We start from the raw sequence: 21,791 nt of genomic DNA, 5'->3' as shown, positions 1-21,791 counted from the left end.
GTGTTTGCTGTAGTGTAATTGAATGACCTGCTTCCAAGAAATTAAGTATAAAAGAGGTGGAAGGGTTGGGCGAGTTGGAGGATGGTGGAGGGCAAAGGGAGGCCAAGGGTAGGGGAAGGGGCGTGGCTGAGGAAAGAGGAGAGGAAGGGGAGAGGTGATGGGAATGGAAGAGAGGTGGAGGGAATGGTATGGGTGAGGGAGGAGGGGGGTTGGAAGTAAAAGGTCAAATTTGGTCCAAATTCACTATAGAGCTTTTTGTATGGTCCAAAGTCGCTATAATCCTCCTAGCGTAGTGACTAGGTCGACCTTATGACCTAAACTCCATGAGGAAGTTTTATTGAACTGTCACACCAATTTTGTACATTTCAAAGATATCGCATGTTCCAAGAAAGTCATTTTCTGTGAATGTAGAGGGTGATAATTATTGAACTATGTGAAATAAAATCGTCACAACTTCTGAACGGTTTGCATTAGAACATTCAAACTGCACGGTTGGTCGCGGGACATGATGGGAATTAGTATTCTCATGCACCGTTTGGTTTAGCGACGAAGCCCACTTTCATTTGGGTGGGTTCGTCAACAAGAAAAACCGACGCATTTGGGGGAGTGAAATTCCACATTTCGGGATCGAGAAGTCTCTTCACCCTCAGCGGGTGACTGTGTGGTGTGCAATGTCCAGTCACGGAATAATCGGTGCGATATTCCTGGATGGCCATCGTGACTCGGCGTGAAGGGATCGACGAATGCGTGGAACATGGTTAGCAGCTGATGGCAACCTCTTGCATGATCAGATGCATTCTGTAAGCCAAGAATAAATTTCTTCAGGGTTCCCTTGTATTCAAGTAAATAAAGCAACACATTGGTGATCACACTGACAGTAGCATTAAGTAAGGTTTATAGGAAGATAATTTCAAACACTTGGGATCCTACTGTGGAGGGTGTGGGATTCTAGTCCTGGTGCCAAGTGGGTTGCAAACTTGTTGACGCCGATTAGGGCGACCTTAATCTAGTGGCGATTGACGTGGTCTGGCGTACATTTGCTAAGTGCCACTTATCACGTTAGCACTGTCTACTTTCTGAGCAGCTCACATAGTGCGGTATTTGATGCGCAACTTATATTGTCTAATTAATTATTTTGCTTCGTGCGTCTTGATCCTATTTGATTCGCATTTGCGGTCTTCACATATTAGAAAACCTTGTAACATTTCCCAAGCAGTATTCCACGTAAATGAAGTATCTTTCCACAGTGTTTGCGAAACATTCTTGATTAAACTAAGCTTTTAGAGAGCTCTGTGTTTCAAAATTTTATATTATTTCTTAAAATGATTTTTTGATACCTTCAGCTGACTTTTCTTTATTTGACTTACAAATTTGGCCTTCGGACATTTTCATGTATCTTAAACGGAAGCATTGTACAAGTCAGCTGAAGGCACCACAAAATCATTTAAAAATTCATCGCAGCTGCAGACCCTGTCGCAATGAAGATTTTAGGTGACTTTGCACTCGTTGTGTAGGAGCAATTTTTCAGTAAATTGTACGAGACTTTATGTTAATTCCTTTCGAAACTTATTCTCTGTCATTTTAATGTGGTATGTGCTCAGATCATAAAGTAAATAAGTGACTCATTAAACTCAGACAATTTGAATCTGAGAAATAAACAATTGTCCTACAACTAATCCTGGCTAAGCAAGCCTCTAAAAATAAATATAGTTAGTTTATCTGCATTTCTAATTTATTGTTCCATTGTGACGGTATTCTGTTGCAGTACAATGACTAATCCTTCTGATCATTCGACATATACGCAGATATTGTGATAAGCCATTTAAGTGGCGTATAACAAGCATTGCACTCGCTCGTCTAGCATGCTATTGATGATATCATAAGCAAAGTCGGACTGCAGCCATATGGACCAGCCAGAAACAAACGATACGTAAGGTTCATGTCGACCCTGTGACATCTGCAACAATCCGACGCTTTGGGTTCACTGTCATCGCTCATCTTCCATACAGTCCCAGCTTGGCCTCATCCAATTTTCATCTTTTTCCAAAACTTAAAGATGCCTTCGAGGACTTCACTTTGATAGCGATGAAGCGGTACAAACAGAGGTGAGGTTGTAGCTCTATCAACAAAATCAAACATTCTTCAGTGACAGTATCAACAAACTGATCTCTTGTTGGGAGAAATGTGTTCGTCGCCAGGGTGACTATGTTGAGAAATAAATGTGTAGACATGAAGAATAAAGGTGTAGAACGTTAATAAAGTTTGTATTATTTAAAGAGCTTTGAGAGTTTTCACGTAAGGAATTCGGAGAAATTACTTTTCAGCACGCCCTCATTTGTTCTCTACCAAACTTTCACCAAATGCAGGATGAGGCAACTAAGACAGGCTATCCTAAATATGTCTAGAATGAATAAATATATATGGAGGTGCGGCTTCCGCCAAGTTAGAGCGGACAATACGGCGAATTTTTCTGACGTTGGCAAGTAATTATTATTACGACACAGACTTTGTTTCTTATTCTAATGGAACTATATATATTTTTATGTGGCATTTGAAAGAAGCTTCTAAGAGAACTTAATGGATATAACACGTATGGGACTTGATCAATTACCGAGCGAGGTGGCGCATTGGTTAGCACAGTGGACTCGCATTCGGGAGGACGACGGCTCTACCCCACGTCCGGCCATCCTGATTTAGGTTTTCCATGATTTACCTAAATGGCTCCAGGCAAATGCCGGTATGGTTCCTTAGAAAGGGCACGGCCGACTTCCTTCCCGGTCCTAATACGATGAGACCGATGACCTCGCTGTTCGGTCTCTTCCCCCAAAACAACCCAACTTGATCAATTGGTATCAAGATAACAGAACTGCAAACCACTGTCCCACTGCACAGTGGGCCAGCTCGCTTCAAAACATATATAAATTAGAAACAGAAAAAGTTACGCTTTCCAACTTTAGTCCCGCGAAATCTTGTGAAGATTGCACTGACGCATATTTGTCCAGTGGTGCTGTGGCTTTTAAGCTTGGAAGTCAATATGATACGCGCCGTGACAATTGCCGGTAAACAGTGAATCGGACAGCGACACATTTTTCAGATTCACAAAGGAATTACAGACCTTGACTACGAGTGGGCTTTGATTGAAATCAATGGGAAAAGTTGACAATTTGTGCCTAATAAGCAGGACACCCGAGTTCGAATCCCGGTCAAAATTTTCAGCTTTCCCCACTGATCATCAATGCCTACTTTCAGCCGTGGTTTGCAATTCCTTTGTGTATTAACTCATACTGGCTGCTGGATCAAAAATGGTGTCTCTTGTTTCGGACAAGTCCGAAAGAACAGACACAAACACACACACACGCACACTTGTGTGACCTGTTTAATATATGACAGCGATCCTATCCAGTTGTCAGGATAAAATAAGACGGGTAGCACTCACGAAGGTATGTTCATTACATTTTTAACCTCTGTAAAACTGAACTGATACCGACATTATCCGAAATCTTTGGCTAAGAAATTACCTCTGCGTGGCACCATTTTTCTGAATGGCTCTCCTACTACCGCAATAGTTTAGTTAACGAGCTCAAATGTATTTGCTTGCACATATTTGCACGTTTTTAGTAGACAGTCATTTGTCTGCTGTACTGTAGTGCCTTACTGTAGACAATTCTTGTGCATATTCTTCATAGTGAGTACCGAGCAAAGAATTTATTAAAAGTAGGTGGAATCTTCCACTTTTCATGTATTAATTATATTTGTTCACAAATAGATTCATGTTCAGAAAAAAAATAGAATATCTTGAACGGCTAGAGATAGGACGTTCACATTCACTAGACACCTATATTTGTATGTTCTGAATAAATGATTACCATTTGATCCATGTCGGCCGGCGGGTTCAAGGTTAAAATCGATATCGCGGCGCAACATCGCATACCTGTAAAATGTGCCTGTGGCTCTCATTGTCGACATAAACCGTAGGTAATGGATCAGAGAGACTTGAGCAGATGTGCAGGACGCCTCGCAGACGTATGAGCGAACCGTACCGCCAAATCAGTCAGTCTGAAAAAGGCGCATTATTGGCATGAGAGAATGTGATGCATGTATCCGGGAAATTGCGGCTCGTGTGGGACGACGTGTTTCGGTAGTGCAAGTGATGTATGCAGAATTATTCACGGAGGGCCGTAGAACACGACGAGATGTGTCAGGTCGCACCACTTAGTCCATCCCCCGAGAAGATCGGCATCTCATATGAATGACACTGCAGGACGAATCTGCGTTCTCCTCGGCTCTGGCGCAACAGTGGAGCAGTATAACACATTATACACTATCAGTGGTGACAGTCCGTACCCGTTTATTACGGCACGTCGTCCACTTCTGCGCCTACTTTTGACGAATATGCAGAAACATGCGAGACACAATGCTGTATGGAACGACGTCACTGGGGACAGGACTGGTATCACATCTACATCTACATCCATACTCCGCAAGCCACCTGACGGTGTGTGGCGGAGTGTACCTTGAGTACCTCTATCGGTTCTCCCTTCTATTCCAGTCTCGTATTGTTCGTGGAAAGAAGGATTGTCGGTATGCCTCTGTGTAAGCTCGAATCTCTCTGATTTTATCCTCATGGTCTCTTCGCGAGATATACGTAGGAGGGAGCAATATACTGCTTGACTCCTTGGTGAAGGTATGTTCTCGAAACTTCAACAAAAGCCCGTACCGAGCTACTGAGCGTCTCTCCTGCAGAGTCTTCCACTGGAGTTTATCTATCATCACCGTAACGCTTTCGCGATTACTAAATGATCCTGTAACGAAGCGCGCTACTCTGGATCTTCTCTATCTCTTCTATCAACCCTTTCTGGTACGGAGCCCACACTGGTGAGCAGTATTCAAGCAGTGGGCGAACAAGCGTACTGTAACCTACTTCCTTTGTTTTCGGATTCCATTTCCTTAGGATTCTTCCAATGAATCTCAGTCTGGCATCTGCTCTACCGACGATCAACTTTATATGATCATTCCATTTTAAATCACTCCTAATGCGTACTCCCAGATAATTTATGGAATTAAGTGCTTCCAGTTGCTGACCTGCTAGATTGTAGCTAAATGATATGGGATCTTTCTTTCTATGTATTCGCAGCACATTACACTTGTCTACATTGAGATTCAATTGCCATTCCCTGCACCATGCGTCAATTCGCTGCAGATCCTCCTGCATTTCAGGATCTCCTGAACTTCCGATGTCATCCACAAGGTCATTTATGTATAATGTGAATAGCAACGGTCCTACGACACTCCCCTGCGGAACACCTGAAATCACTCTTACTTCGGAAGACTTCTCTCCATTGAGAATGACATGCTGCGTTCTGTTATCTAGAAACTCTTCAATCGAATCACACAATTGGTCTGATAGTCCATATGCTCTTACTTTGCTCATTAAACGACTGTGGGGAACTGTATCGAACGCCTTGCGGAAGTCAAGAAACACGGCATTTACCTGGGAACCCGTGTCTATGGCCCTCTGAGTCTCGTTGACGAATAGCGCGAGCTGGGTTTCACACGATCGTCTTTTTCGAAACCTATGCTGATTCCTACAGAGTAGATTTCTAGTCTCCAGAAAAGTCATTATACTCGAACATAATACGTGTTCCAAAATTCTACAACTTATAGACGTTAGAGATATAGGTGTATAGCTCTGCACATCTGTTCGACGTCCCTTCTTGAAAACGGGGATGACCTGTGCCCTTTTCCAATCCTTTGGAACGCTACGCTCTTCTAGAGACCTACGGTACACCGCTGCAAGAAGGGGGGCAAGATCCTTCGCATACTCTGTGTAAAATCGAACTGGTATCCCATCAGATCCAGCGGCCTTTCCTCTTTTGAGCGATTTTAATTGTTTCTCTATCCCGCTGTCTTCGATATCTACCATTTTGTCATCTGTGCGACAATCTAGAGAAGGAACTACAGTGCAGTCTTCCTCTGTGAAACAGCTTTGGAAAAAGACATTTAGTATTTCGGCCTTTAGTCTGTCATCCTCTGTTTCAGTACCATTTTGGTCACAGAGTGTCTGGACATTTTGTTTTGATCCACCTACCGCTTTGACATAAGACCAAAATTTCTTAGGATTTTCTGCCAAGTCAGTACACAGAACTTTACTTTCGAATTCATTGAACGTCTCTCGCATAGCCCTCCTCACACTACATTTCGCTTCGTGTAATTTTTGTTTGTCTGTAAGGCTTTGGCTATGTTTATGTTGGCTGTGAAGTTCCCTTTGCTCCCACAGCAGTTTTGTAACTCGGTTGTTGTACCACAGTGGCTCTTTTCCATCTCTTACGATCTTGCTTGGCACATACTCATCTAACACATATTGTACAATGATTTTGAACTTTGTCCACGGATCCTCAACACTATCTGTACTTGAGACAAAACTTTTGTGTTGAGACATCAGGTACTCCGAAATCTGCTTTTTGTCACTTTTGGTAAACAGAAAAATCGTCCTATCTTTTTTAATATTTCTATTTACGGCTGAAATCATCGATTCAGTAACCGCTTTATGATCGCTGATTCCCTGTTCTGCGTTAACTGTTTCAAATAGTTCGGGTCTGTTTGTCACCAGAAGGTCTAATATGTTATCGCCACGAGTCGGTTCTCTGTTTAACTGCTCAAGGTAGTTTTCAGATAAAGCACTTAAAAAAATTTCACTGGATTCTTTGTCCCTGCCACCCGTTATGAACGTTTGAGTCTCCCAGTCTATATCCGGCAAATGAAAATCTCCACCCAAAACTATAACATGGTGGGGAAATCTACTCGAAATATTTTCGAAATTAACCTTCAGGTGCTCAGCCGCAACAGCTGCTGAGCCAGGGGGCCTATAGACACATACAATTACCATGTCTGAGCCTGCTTTAACCGTGACCTTCACCCAAATTATTGCACATTTCGGATCTCCGTCAGTTTCCTTCGATACTATTGTACTTCTTATCGCTATAAACACGCCTCCCCCTTCACTGTCCAGCCTGTCTCTGCGGTATACATTCCAATCTGAGTTTAGAATTTCATTACTGTTTACATCTGGTTTCAGCCAACTTTCTGTCCCTAGTACTATGTGGGCATTGTGACCGTTTATTAATGAGAGCAGTTCTGGGACCTTTCTATAGACGCTCCTACAGTTTACTATTAGCAGATTAATGTTGTTATTCCCTGTTGCATTTTGCCTACTCCTACCTTGCCGCGTCTCAGGAGGCCTCATGCCGGGCCTAGGGAGAGAATTCTCTAACCTAAAAAACCCACATGTGCACTGCACACGTACTCCGCTATACCCTTGTAGCCGCTTCCCGAGTGTAGTGCACGCCTGACCTATTCAGGGGGACCCTACATTTCTCCACCCGATAGCGGAGGTCGAGAAATTTGCACCCCAGATCTCCGCAGAATCGTCTGAGCCTCTGGTTTAAGTCTTCCACTCGGCTCCAAACCAGAGGACCGCGATCGGTTCTGGGAACGGTACTACAAATAATTAGCTCATATTTCACCCCGCGAGCGAGGCTTTCCGCCTTCACCAACTCCGGCAACCACCTGTATGAACTGAGGATGACCTCTGAACCCAGACGCCGGGAGTCATTGGTGCCGACATGAGCAACAATTTGCAGTCGGGTGCACCCAGTGCTCTCTATCGCCCGCCGCCGGCAGGGCCTCCTCCACATCTCGGATGAGACCCCGGCAAGCAGACAGAGTGAACACTGGCCTTCTTCCCCGACCTTTCCGCTATTTCCCTAAGGGGCTCCATCACCCGCCTAACGTTGGAGCTCCCAATCACTGCTCGGACCTTGCTGAAGAGGCGGCCACATGTCCACTCACAGGCAGACCGGGCGATGCTACACTGCCAGCCTCCACATTGACCCTCCGCCTCGCCTCGTGCGCCGCGAACGCCGCTGAACCCGCCATTCCCCTTGGGGAGAGGGTGGCCCAACCGCGTCCGGTACCCGCGAAGATGTCTCGACAGCAGGGACAGTGGGTGAAGCATGTAACACCTGGGGTGTACCATGCGACGCACCAGACTCCCCACTGCCGCTACACTCCGAGGCAGCAGCCTGAAGACGGCTGACCGCGGCTGTTCGCGAACAGTGGCCAGCTCCTCCTGCGTCCGTACACAGCAGTCACACATCCTATCCATCCTAAGAAATCAATTTACTGTAGAGAGTTAATCAACTTTTAACTAGACTGCTAATTCACTAAAGACGGCTGATAGTTGACTAAACTGTGGTTACTAGACACTTCTTGTAGAAAACAATGAATATAGCACTATCTGTCTCTGGACTGGATTCAAAACAAACACTAGCACTACTGGCACTGTGGCTGACTGAAGGGACCCTCTCTGACTGTATTCAAAACAAACACGAAATCTGTGGAACACTGTTACTAGCACTCGACAATTAAAGCTTCCTAAAAGCAAAAACACACGGAAGAAGAAGTGACACGTAAGAAAAATACAGTTAATACTTAAATTAACGTAGCTCGCTGCACAGCTGACGTGACACAGACGGCAGTTACGATGACACACATGATGTTTTCGGACGAATCCTGGTTCTGCTTGTTTGAAAATGGTGGTCTCATTTTGGTTCGTCGCAGACAGGGGGAGCGGCATCACAGTGCAATCGCACAAGACGTACAGACCTCACTCAAGGCCTTATGATGGGGGTAGTATTGGTACATCCAAAAATCACAGTTGGTGGTGTCCAGGGCACTGTTACCAATGTCACCTACGTCAATAACATGTTGCGATCCGTAGCCATACTGCTTCTGTATGACACCCCAGACCCCATTTTTCAGTAAGGGAATGCACGACCACATGTTGAGCCGACCGTTGTGGCCGAGCGGTTCTAGGTGCTTAAGTCTGGAACCGCACGACCGCTACGGTCGCAGGTTCGAATCCTGCCTCGGGTGTGGATGTGTGTGATGTCCTTTGGTTAGTTAGGTTTAAGTAGTTCTAAGTTCTAGGGGACTGATGACCTCAGATATTAAGTCCCATAGTGCTCAGAGCCATTTGAACCATATGTTGCTGCACGAACACGTGCCTTCTTGGTGTCACAAGAAGTCAGCCTTTTGCCCTGGCCCGCCAGATCACCAGACTTGTTGTCAATCGAAGGTGTATGGAATATGGTGAAACGACGAGTGCAGTGCTGTGACCAAATCCCAACCACCAGAGATTAACTTAGGAACTAGGTGAATGCAGCGTGGATGGCTCTACAAAAGGACGCCATTTGCGCCTGACACGTGTCGATGCCATCACGCATGGAACAATTTACCAGGGCCCATGGTGGACCCTGTGCCTAGTAGGCAACAGGACAGATGCTGATCCGAGGTGACTGAAATGCTAATCATTTCTGCAGAACATACTAATGTACATGTCCTGTGAATATAAAATCTCTGATCGTTCTAGGTGTTGTGTTTTTTCTGAACATGAGTGTAGTTTCAACCTGCTAGGCCATTCTCAAGTGACATTGTGGTTCTGTACAAAATACAATATATTATGTTACCTTCACGGTTAGAAATTTAATGACGTAACTGTGAACGTATTTTAAATAATTCTACCTGCAATAGAAAACTGCAATGCCAAGCTGTCAAACCAATAGTACAACATTTGTGAATCAAACCGAATAGAAAATACAAATTTAAAGACGCTGGAAAAGCGTGGAAAATGACACCTTTTTGAATTATTGTGCAATAATGCACAGTGTTCTGTAATAATGTCCCATGCCGACATCACTCCACGTAGTTTTTATTCACGCATATTGCATTATCGAAGCTGCTCCATTGCCGATTGGTCAGCTATCTGAAAATGCACGGGAGCTCGGAATAAGGATATCCAGCGTTACCGAGAAGATTTTGTACGCAATATTCCTGTGAGAAAACGATGCAGTCATCTCGAGATTCCAAAAGATGCCACCTGAGGTAAAAGATATGCTTTTCGAAACATCTCCCAGTAGATAATCCAACAACGATCCTTCTGAGCCGGCCGTTGTGGCCGAGCGGTTCTAGGCGCTTCAGTCCGGAGCCGCGCTGCTGCTACTGTCGCAGGTTCGAATCCTGCCTCGGGCATGGATGTTTGTGATGTCCTTAGGTTAGTTAGGTTCAAGTAGTTCTAAGTCTAGTGGACTGATGACCTCAGATGTTAAGTCCCATAGTGCTTAGAGCCATTTGAACCATTTTGATCCTTCTGAAAGCGATAATGATGCAAGCGACAAATGTGGCTACGATTTCGATTGAAAAATGTAAAATATCGAACAAAAGTTTCAGTATGGCAGTTTTGACTTCTATTCGTTATCAGCGACCTCAAAATATCTTATATCCAAAGTTTTACTCGAATCCAGTGAATATATAATTATTAATCCGCTAAATTAGATCCGCCGTTTTGAATCTGGAATTCCAACATCGAAATCGTAATCAGCAATGCCAAAATAAGAACACAGTTTTGTATGATTTTTACATCCATTTTCCTACAGTGTCCAGGTATTGAAGTGAGTTGGCCCACGGTGCGCCGTCAGGAGAAAGGGTTCCAGAAACGTCTGGCCTATTACACCAAATGTAAACAAACGCGTGACTCATGTACGGTTCGTGTGTTTATTATCACGGCTGCCGTACCAAGTGCCCAAAATGTTGACCTTGAGTTTCTACTCGCTAGAAAGTGATTCTGGAGAAACAATACTGCTTGTTGACTTTCACCTGGAGTTAATGGCAGCACAGGCCCATGTTAGAAGGCGTTTCATACCTCCGGGATTCGTTGATGCTTCCTAACAGACCTCTTGTTTTTGTTTTCGCCGCAAAAAAAGTCTAGAAATGCTATGTTTGGTGAGTGTGCAGACCATTTCGCGTTTACTGAACGACCGTTCGAGTGCTGTCCAGATATTCTCTTAAGAGGGTCTGTCATTACATGTGCAGAATGGGACTCCATCATGTTACTACGATATAGACTGCCTTATATCCAGAGGAATGTCTTCCAATAACTTCGGCAGCAGCTTATTTTAGGAACTCGAGATAGTTGAGTGTATTTATAATTTCCTCAATAAAAGAGGGACCAATGGTGCGGTTCTAGAAAAACACGCACCAAACGTTGACAGACCATGTGCGTTGTTTTTATCCACTTCTTTCAGTTAGAGTGGATTTTCAAATGACGATCAGTGCATATTGCGACGACTGACTTGCACTTGGTTTGTAAACGATGCTTCTCCCTTAAGCAAAATTTTGCATAGATATCCGGCATGACTTTGCGCTTTTCGTAGATAATATTCGGATAACTGTATCAATTACAGAAGTCGTTGCCATGAAGCTGTAGATGCAACGAAATGTGAAAGGGATGAAGTGCGATGGACTGTAGTGTTCGCAGAACAATCGTTTGATTGATCCCTCTCGTACTTCCAAGATGCCTCTAAGTGACATTTAAATTATTTGTTACCGCTGCTAAGATGTTAGATTCACTTCTTTCATCTGTTGCTCTTCTTTTTCTTTGGCGTATTTTATTCTCCGCACTTCCGTTTTCTAGAATATTCTTATTGTGTTTGCAGAGAGAGATAAACCGTGAGTCCTTGGCACGCTCTGGCTACTTTCAGCATATAGCCGCACCGCTGCTTTAATACTGTGACACCATGCGCCATAAACTTTATCCACATTTTCGATCGTCGTATGCATTGCGACTGGCTCAATAGCTTTACGAGTGAGGTATCTGATTGCTACAGCAGCAGAATACAGAATGATGGGCTTCAAGCGCACGGGTAAACACAAGAACTATTTCTGAGCTACACTTTTGCTCGCATTTGGTATGATAGGGAAGACGTTTGTTGAACCTCTTCTCCTAACGGCGGAAAAGTGGTTTTGCGGTGGTACTATCTTAATATTATTTGATCAATTCAATTACGTGTTATGTCGTTGAACTTGTTTTAGAAGCTTGTTTCAAATGCCACAGAAAAAAGTATATAGTTTCATTAAAAAATTAAGTGGGTGTCGTAATTCAGTGATATAAACGATAAAAATTACTTGCGAACGTCAGGAATTTCGCCATACTGTCCGCCCTAACTTGGCGAAAATCGCACTTCGGCATGTTTGTTCATTCTGGTTATACAAGGGGCGTTCAATAAGCAATGTCAGCGCGACGGCCGTGCGTCACCTTACTGTATTACATGGTACCACTCTACTGGTCGATGTCACAACCAACGTCTTGCTGCATCAATAACAAAATAAACAATATATAATTTCAAGAGTACTCTCCACAACTTTTAATATCTTTTTATGTGAAGCAAGACGGTCAGTGCCATCGTGGAGAAATGGTTGCGGTTGCCTACGGAACTATGATTGTACACAGGCGTGCCTCTCTTCCGTCCGTAGCGAATCGAAGGCCACGAAAGTCTTTCCTCAGGGCTCTAAAAATGTGGAAATCGCATGGGGAGAGATCGAAACTGTATGGGGAATTTGTAAAGACTTGGCAGCGAAACTTATGCAGCGTGGTCGAAACAACCTTGGCAACAGGCCGGCGGGCAAAGTGGTTCCGTAGGCGACTGCAGACATTTTTCATGAAGGCATTGAGCGCCTTGTCTCACAGTGAAATGAATGTATTAACAGTTACGGCGATTATTTTCGAAATAATGTTACTTTTTTCCATCTGTCTCCATTTCATTTGACTGCCCTTGTGCATCCAAATGTATCAGAAGTTGTCCAACTTCTGTTAACACCATACCGCACTACCCGACCACGTCAGCAGATTATCAGCTTTTACACGAAAAAATTGCATCACCGTAATATCTTATATTCTACATTAAACATTGTCTTCGGTACTTATTTTTGGTGAGTTATTCCAGAACACAAAAAATGTCCCTGTAAAATCTTGCAGTCACTTTCTGTACGTTTCGTGGGAAAACAGGAGAGGCGCTTCGCGAACTTTGGTCGACAAAAATCACCATTTCTGAAATACCTCGTTTATCTTTTAATGGTGCCCGTAAGCTGTTGTAGTCTTTAGTTCAAAGACTAATTTGATGCAGCGCTCCGCGCTATTTTATCTTGTGCAAGTCTGGCCATATCTACATGACTACTGCAATCTTCATACATTTGAACCTGCTTACTACGATATTTAAGTCTTCCTCTTCCAGTGCCCTCAACACTTCCTTTCATAACGAACTTAAGTATTCTTTGATGCCTCAGTATACACTATGTGATCAAAAGTATCCGGACACCCCGAAAAACGTGCGTTTTTCATATTAGGGGTATTGTGCTGCCACCTACTGCCAGGTACTCCATATCAGCGACCTCAGTATTCATTAGGCATCGTGAGATAGCGGAATGGGGCGCTACTCGGAACTCAAGGACTTCGAATGTGGTCAGGTGATTGGGTGTCACTTGTGTCATACGTTTGTACGCGACATTTCCACAGTCCTAAACATCCCTAGGTCCGCTGTTTCCGATGTGATAGTGATGTGGAAACGTGAACGGACAAGTACAGCACAAAATCGTACAGGCCGACCTGGTCTCTTGACTGACAGGAACCGCCGACAGTTGAAGAGGTTCGTAATGTGTAATCGGCAGACATCTATGCAAAACTTCACACAGGAATTCCAAACTGCATCAGGATCCACTGCAAGTACTATGAAAGTTAGGCGGGAGGTGAGAAAATTTGGATTTCAAAGTCGAGCAGCTGCTCATAAGCCACACATCACGCCGGTAAACACCATACGACGCCTCGCTTGGTGTAAGGAGCATAAACATTTGACGATTGAACAATGGAAACACATTGTGTGGACTGACAAATCACGGTACACCATGTGTCAATCCGATGGCAGGGTGTGGGTATGACAAATGCCCGGTGAATGTCATCTGCCAGCGTATGTAGTGCCAACAGTAAAATTCGGAGGCGGTGTGTTATGGTGTGGTCGTGTTTTTTGTGGAGTGGGCTTGCACCCTTGTTGTTTTGCGTGGCACTCTCACAGCACAGACCTACATTGATGTTTTAAGCACCTTCTTGCTTCCCACTGTTGAAGAGCAATTCGGGGATGTTGATTTCATCTTTCAACATGATCGAAAACCTCTTCATATTGCACGGTCTGTGGCGGAGTGGTTACACGACAATAACATCCCTGTAATGGACTGGCCTGCACAGAGTCCTGACCTGAATCCTATAGAACAGCTCTGGGATGTTTTGGAACGCCGACTTCGTGCCAGGTCTCAGCGACCGACTTCGATACCTCTCCTCAGTGCAGCACTCCGTGAAGAATGGGCTGCCATTCCCCAGAAGGCTTCTAGCACCTGGTTGAACGTATGTCTGCTAGAGTGGAAGCTGTCATCAAGTCTAAGGGTGGGCCAACACCGTATTGAATTCCAGCATTATCGATGGAGGGCACCACGAACTTTTAAGTAATTTTCAGCCACGTGTCCGGATACTTTTGATCGCATAGCGTATATGAAATACGCATGTTACATACGTCGTTCTGTTCGGGAAAATTAGCTCAAAAATGGGTGTGATGCCCGAAACACGTCGCGCTTGTCGGAATATTAAAGGAGCATAAAACAGCCGAGGTGGAGCAATTGTGCCGGCCGGTGTGACCGAGCGGTTCTAGGAGCTTCAGTCCGGAACCGCGCGACCGCTACGGTCGCAGGTTCGAATCCTGCCTCGGGCATGGATGTGTGTGGTGTCCTTAGATTAGTTGGGTTTAAGTAGTTCTAAGTTCTAGGGGACTGATGACCTCAGATGTCAAGTCCCACAGTGCTCAGAGCCATTTGAACCATTTTTGGAGCAATTGTTTCATATATACTAAGGTATCAAGGAATAGTTAATTTGATGACACATTCGTCCTCGTGATATGGACCGAGCAACTGGCTTGGTGACATGGTGTGCACTGGGTACACAACACGAGCTCCACCGGTTCGCAAAGCTAGTAATCTGGTCAGCAGCTGTTACATTTCTGACGTGTGAAGACCAGTGCATGTGGTCGGTCCTCGAGGGCGCCGTCGCGTCATCTTCTAAAAAGATAACAATGCCGTACAGTGCCCATGCTGTACTGATTTATCCCTATACAGACGGTATTTGACTGTTGTCTTGACCATCACGTTCTCCATATTTCACAACCATTGAAAACATTTGATCACGGGTTGCCGAAGGACTAGCACACTGCCACTAGCTAGCCACTATGATCGAGTCTGGCCTGTCTCGGGTGCAGAGCCATTGTCGTTGCCGGCGGTGACAGCTACGTGTAGTAAGTTTCACACCTTCTGTACCCACTGTCATCTAGAAATTAAATCGTGTATTAGTCCACTGTACCGTGTATGCACAAAATAAAATTTCGTTATTTCGTATTCTTACTCCTGTTGCAACTTTAATGGCGAGCAGTGTGTAAAGATAATGGAGAGTAATAGGTTCAGAAGGGATTGCAGTACGTCAGTGAGAGATATGCAAACTTTAACTTTTGTTGTTCTTTCGTCCTTAGTTGCTTGTAATATTATATTAATTTTCACGTTTGGTGTGCCTATATCCATCCTTTTACCATACACTTTTCGGGAGATGCAAGAGCAGTTGAACAGAATTGACAGAGTGTTGAAAAGGCTTGTAAGATGAACATTTATGAAAGTAAAGCAAAGGTAATCGAATGTAGTCGAATGAAATCGAATGAAATCAAGCGATGCTGAGGGAATTAGATTAGGAAACGAGACACTCAAAGGAGTCGATGAGTTTTGCTATTTGGGCATCAAAATACGAGGGCTTGCTGAAATGCAATGCCTTCGAATTTTTTATGTTAAAACTCTTAAAGTTTTATAAATAAAACAAACTTTTTTAACGTTCTACGTCTTTATTCTTCACGCCTAGCACGGGTTGCCGGGTTTATTTCTCAACACAGTCACCCTGGCGACGAACACATTTATCCCAACGAGAGACCAGTTTGTTGCTAGCGTCACTGAAGGTAGTTTGAATTTGTCGACGGAGCCCACAACCTCACCTCTGCGTGCACCGCTTTATCACTATGAAAGTGAAGGCCTCGAAAGTGTTCTTTAAGTTTTGGGAACACATGAAAATCGGATGGGGCTAAGTCGGGACTGCATGGAGGATGATCGATGACAGAGAACCCAAGGCGTCGGATTGTCGCACATGTCGCAGCGCTCTTGTGTGGTCATGCTGAAGGAGAGAGTGCTCTATATGTAGACGAAGTCTTTCAATTCGAAACTCGGTTACAGCACGCTGTTTCCCAGGCACAAACACAGTTACAACACGTTACACGTTACAGTTCGGAGCCCTCTACCGGCAGAGGGCTGCAAATATGTAAGCATGAAGAATAAAGATGACTAATGCTAATAACGTCCGTTTTATTTAAAATGCTTTCAGCGTTTTGACGTAAGAAATTGGGAGGCATTACTTCCCAGAATGCCCTCGTAACTGATGGTGGCCGCGCGGCTATAATCATGTCGGAAACCTTTTCCCATGAATTAGCTGAGTAGAAGTGACAACCCTTTTATACCTTGTGTAAGCGATAGTACCGCCATCTGTAGACTTGCATATCGCTGTCACTTGACTTTGTCACCTCTGTGTAGTTTACTTAATTCAAAACGTAACATGAAGTAAACGATTGTTTATATTTAGTGCTGTAATAAAGAAAATTCGGATGACAGAAAACAGAAATACAGCTGTAAAACTACACTACTGGCCATTAAAATTGCTACACCACGAAGATGACGTGCTACAGACGTGAAATTTAACCGACAGGAAGAAGATGCTGTGATATGCAAATGATTAGCTTTTCAGAGCATTCACACAAGTGTGGCGCCGGTGGCGACACCTACAACGTGCTGACATGAGGAAAGTTTCCAACCGATTTCTCATACACAAACGGCAGTTGACCGGCGTTGCCTGGTGAAATGTTATTGTGATGCCTCGTGTAAGGAGGAGAAATACGTACCATCACGTTTCCGACTTTGATAAAGGTCGGATTGAAGCCTATCGTGATTGCGATTTATCGTATCGCGACATAGCTGCTCGCGTTGGTCGAGATCCAATTACTGTTAGCAGAATATGGAATCGGTGGGTTCAGGAGGGTAATACGGAACGCCGTCCTGTATCCCAACGGCCTCATATCACTAGCAGTCGAGATGACAGGCATCTCATCCGCATGGCTGTAACGGATAGTGCAGCCACGTCTCGATCCCTGAGTCAACAGATGGGGACGTTTGCAAGACAATAACCATCTACACGAACAGTTCGACGACGTTTGCAGCAGCATGGACTATCAGCTCGGAGACCATGGCTGCGGTTACCCTTGACGCTGCATCACAAACAGGAGCGCCTGCGTTGGTATACTCAACGACGAACCTGGGTGCACGAATGGCAAAACGTCATTTTTCTGGATGAATCCAGGTTCTGTTTACAGCATCATGATGGTCGCATCCGTGTTCGGCGACATCGTGGTGAACACACATTGGAAGCGTGTATTCGTCATTGCCATACTGGCGTATAACCCGGCGTGATGGTATGGGGTGCCATTGATTACACGTCTCGGTCACCTCTTGTTCACATTGACGGCACTTTGAACAGTGGACGTTTCATTTCAGATGTGTTACGACCCGTGCCTCTATCCTTCATTCGATCCCTGCGAAAGCCTACATTTCAACAGGATAATGCACGATCGCATGTTGCAGGTGCTGCACGGGTCTTTCTGGATACAGAAAATGTTCGACTGTTGCCCTGGCCAGCACATTCTCCAGATCTCTCATCAATTGAAAACATCTGGTCAATGGTGGCCGAGCAACTGGCTCGTCACAATACGCCAGTCACTACTCTTGATGAACTGTGGTATCGTGTTGAAGCTGCATGGACAGCTGTACTTGTACACGCCATCCAAGCTCTGTTTGACTCGATGCTCAGACGTATCAAGGCCGTTATTACGGCCAGAAGTGGTTGTTCTGGGCACTGATTTGTCAGGATCTATGCACCCAAATTGCGTGAAAGTGTAATCACATGTCGGTTGTAGTATAATACATATATTTGTCCAATGAATACCCATTTATCATATGCATTTGTTCTTGGTGAAGCAATTTTAATGGGCAGTAGTGTAGAACAAGAACACATGTAGAGTAGCATCTAAAAACACTGCCACTGATGATACATTTCAAGAAAATAAAGGCGAAACGCGTATGGAATGAGGAAATTAGTTTTATTTAGTTGTGCTTACACTTACCTAGCATGAAAATTATAAACGTTATACTATTAAGTTCACTGACAATTCTTGATACACTTCGCTTGGGTGTATTCAACAGGTATGTCAAGCTCGCAAAGGAATCTCCAGTAGTCAAAAAGCGCAGAGTTATTGCGAATGTCTCGACCATGCGTACGCGCCCTATGCACCGATCTGCGCGTTCGCCAACACCCCAATCCGCTCTACATGGCGTTGCTTTGTGACGCGGATGCAAGTTCAGCACTTGCAAGTTGCCGTGTGCATGTTGCAGAACCGCATGGCGGCGGCGCAGGCAGAGAGCTCTGCGGCCGCAGCAGCGGCAGCATCGGCGGCGCAGCAGGAAGCAGGCACCCCCACGGGCAGGACGGAGATTCTCCACAAGTCCAGTAAGGAGTTGTACCGCGCCGTCGCCGCGCAGTGGGGCATCACCTGCAAGATGAGTGACCACTGCCGCTGCCTCGACTGCCAGGTCTGTCTGCACTGCCACTTCTCTGGCTATGTTCTCACTCTTCCAACGTGTCCCACCCAAAACACTCCACTCATCCGTACCTCAGAGATTCCGTGGGGTCGTGCAGTGTCGGCCCAAATCCACACACCCATTGCTGCGCGGATTTATAGGGGAATTAATTCTACCTTTCAAATCGGTCCAAACAAAGGTCGCCATCTTGGATAGGGTGCTGTTACCGTCGTCATCACGTTTTGCATTGCATGCTGAGCGTTAGTCTCATTTATAAAGTCCCGTTTGCCAACAGCGCTCGGCAGACAGTTGGCGCTATATGTATTTAATGTGTTTATACTTAGGTTTGGTAGTCATTGTTACAACCACGATTTGGTGCTGGTAGAGTCATAACAGTCTACTGAATTTAGATGCAGTGTGAGAGGTTTGGACAGTGGATTTTATCCTATAAGGTCCACACTAAATAATCTGGATGGCCACCGTGCCCTGGAGAATCTTCAATATACTCCACGTTCTGTTTGTGCGATATGTTGGAGGTAAGGCCCCCTGATGAGCAGTTACCATGAATGCGCATGACTGGCTCTGCGAAGATGAAAGAAGTAATAGTTGGAGGGAGTTTGCGATGTATGCACTGGGCGTTTGTTTTAACTGGAGACAGCTAATATCTCGAATACGACGCATCGTATGAAAAAAAATGTTCTAGGTGAAAAGAAAATATTAGTAAACGGGACATCCATCTGTCCTACAACTGGACACCTCCTAAGCACTCCTCCTACTCAGGCGTGGTAAAGATTTTATTTTAAAACGGGAATCCGCCACTTCATAAAATGGGAGTCCGCGATATTTGGATTCTGCACCAAAAAATACGTACAGTTTACTCAAACCATTATTTCTCTTTCGTGATAGATGGTGCTGTAATCGACAAATATAAAGTGTGCCTGTTTTTGCAATTAAGAGCCAAAACATTTGATTCTACATTTCATTTACAGCGTAAATGTAAACCTTTGTGTAATAACAGTTGATATTTATTTTCGAAATTTACTTTAGTGTTGCAAATGTGATTTTACAGTACAAATAATACGGCTAGACATTGACATCTCTGGCAAATAAGCTGCTTGTATGGTAACGTAGTCTCTATTCCCTATTGGGTTGATTGTGGTGAGTCCCCAAGCCACTGAAATGCTGGAACCCCACTACCAGGGTGAATGATTTCGATCTGTTTCCACCCAACCACCATAACTCTTGCACTGGCCGCTACACGGCTACCAGCGGAATACAGACCACATACATTGTAATGAGGTAAAACGTCCATGAAGTGAGGGTGACAAATGCACCTGCCGTGGATATTCACCGGAATCGAGAACCCCAATGGTGAGAGGCAAGGGGACTTACTGAAATCAAGCGTCCTGACGGAAACAGAAAACTATTGCATTTAAGTCAGTGTCCCTGGGCCACGCACAACAGTTGCTAACCGACCTTGAAATGGGTAACCATATTGTGCTACACAATCAAATTTGTAGCTCTAAAGTCAATTACGAACACAAATATCGACAGTTAGGACACAGAGGTTTACATTTACACCGTAAATGAAACGCAGAATCACATGCATCTTTCTCAATCGCAAAAACAGGCGCACCTGATATTTGTTGATTATAGCTCCATCAGCTGCGAATGTGAAACGACACTTTCACTAAACTGTAAGTATTTTATGGCGTAGAATCCGAATATGCAATAAAATGGGGTGTGGGTTCCCACTGTAAAATACAAAGCTGACTCCGCCCATACAGGAAACATTTAACTTTTCACCTGTAACATTTTTTTCATACGATGCTTCGTTTTAGAGATGTTTAGTTGTCGCAAGGTAAAACAAACACCCTGTACATACTGAGTGGTTATAATTAAAGTGCAGGTACCCGTGGAGGTCCGGCTTGGACTGTAATTGCCGGCCGATGTGGCCGAGCGGTTCTAGGCGCTTCAGTCTGGAACCGCGCGACCGCTACAGTCGCAGGTTCGAATCCTGCCTCGGGCATGGATGTGTGTGATGTCCTTAGGTTAGTTAGGTTTAAGTAGTTCTAAGTTCTAGGGGACTGATGACCTCAGATGTTAAGTCCCATAGTGCTCAGAGCCATTTGAACCATTTGGACTGTAATTATCGTATTAATGCGGAACTTGGTAGGTATGCTAATGCATTAATACGGAACTGATTTACGCTGGAAAAAAATTAGTTCCAATTTGGGACACCAGGTGTAAACCTGGCGCTGTGCACTGTATGAGGCCGACCGGTGTGGCCGTGCGGTTCTAAGCGCGTCAGTTTGGAACCGCGTGACCGCTACGGTCGCAGGTTCGAATCCTGCCTCGGGCATGGATGTGTGTGATGTCCTTAGGTTAGTTAGGTTTAAGTAGTTCTAAGTTTTAGGGGACTGATGACCTCAGTAGTTAAGTCCCATAGTGCTCAGATCCATTTGAACCATTTTTGCATTGTATGATGATATGTCATCCATGCTGTCGTTTGACAAACCATAACTTGAGTGAACAGTGTGGCTATCGAGAAGAGAATCCGTGTGCTGTTAATGAAACTGTTTTATGTGAACGGCAGCAATTACAATGCTGCATTGAGAAAATATTGCCGACTGAAAGGTCTGAGGAGAGGCCCAATACCATTAAATGGTTTAAAGAAGATGATAATGAAAAACGAAAACACGGATGAGCTTAATGTGGCAGCTGGAAGAGTAAGGCATCTTTCCCCAGCAGAAGTTATTGACGAGGTTGCTGTTGCTGTAACTGACCACGCAGCACGTGCCTCGTGTAGTGCTAGTGCTTGTGCAGTGTCACGAGAATTGTCTGTCCCATGGTCAGCAGTACAGATCGTTTTGCAGTATGTATTACACTGGTACCTGTATAAGATCCAACGGTGCAGCAACTGAAATCTTATGATACACGATATATACATTCTGAATTCTGCTCTTTGGTTCCTGGCACGGATCGAAATTGATAACATGTGGTCGGGCAATAGTCTGTCGAGTGAGGAGGCCCATTTTACGCTACATGATGCAGTGAATACATGAGATCTTCCGAATTTGGGGTACTGTTAAACTGTGTGTTCTGCGCGAAGTGCCACTGTACTTGCCGTATGTGACTGTGTGATA

At 44.6% G+C, this 21,791-nt stretch overlaps 1 protein-coding gene across 1 annotated transcript in view; it reads left to right on the top strand.

The window, feature by feature from the left end:
• Positions 1-21,791, top strand: part of LOC126470333 (uncharacterized) — a 226,363-nt gene that overhangs the window by 135,066 nt on the left and 69,506 nt on the right. The window contains exon 3 of the mRNA XM_050098119.1: positions 18,460-18,657. Within this exon, the coding sequence (XP_049954076.1) occupies positions 18,460-18,657 (198 nt within the window). The remainder of the gene's footprint in view (positions 1-18,459; positions 18,658-21,791) is intronic.

This window comes from Schistocerca serialis, chromosome 3, assembly GCF_023864345.2.
Source record: "Schistocerca serialis cubense isolate TAMUIC-IGC-003099 chromosome 3, iqSchSeri2.2, whole genome shotgun sequence".
In the NCBI taxonomy this organism is placed as follows: Eukaryota; Metazoa; Arthropoda; class Insecta; order Orthoptera; family Acrididae; genus Schistocerca; species Schistocerca serialis.
Note: the sequence above shows the minus strand (reverse complement) of the source record. Positions and strands in the feature narration are given on the sequence as shown.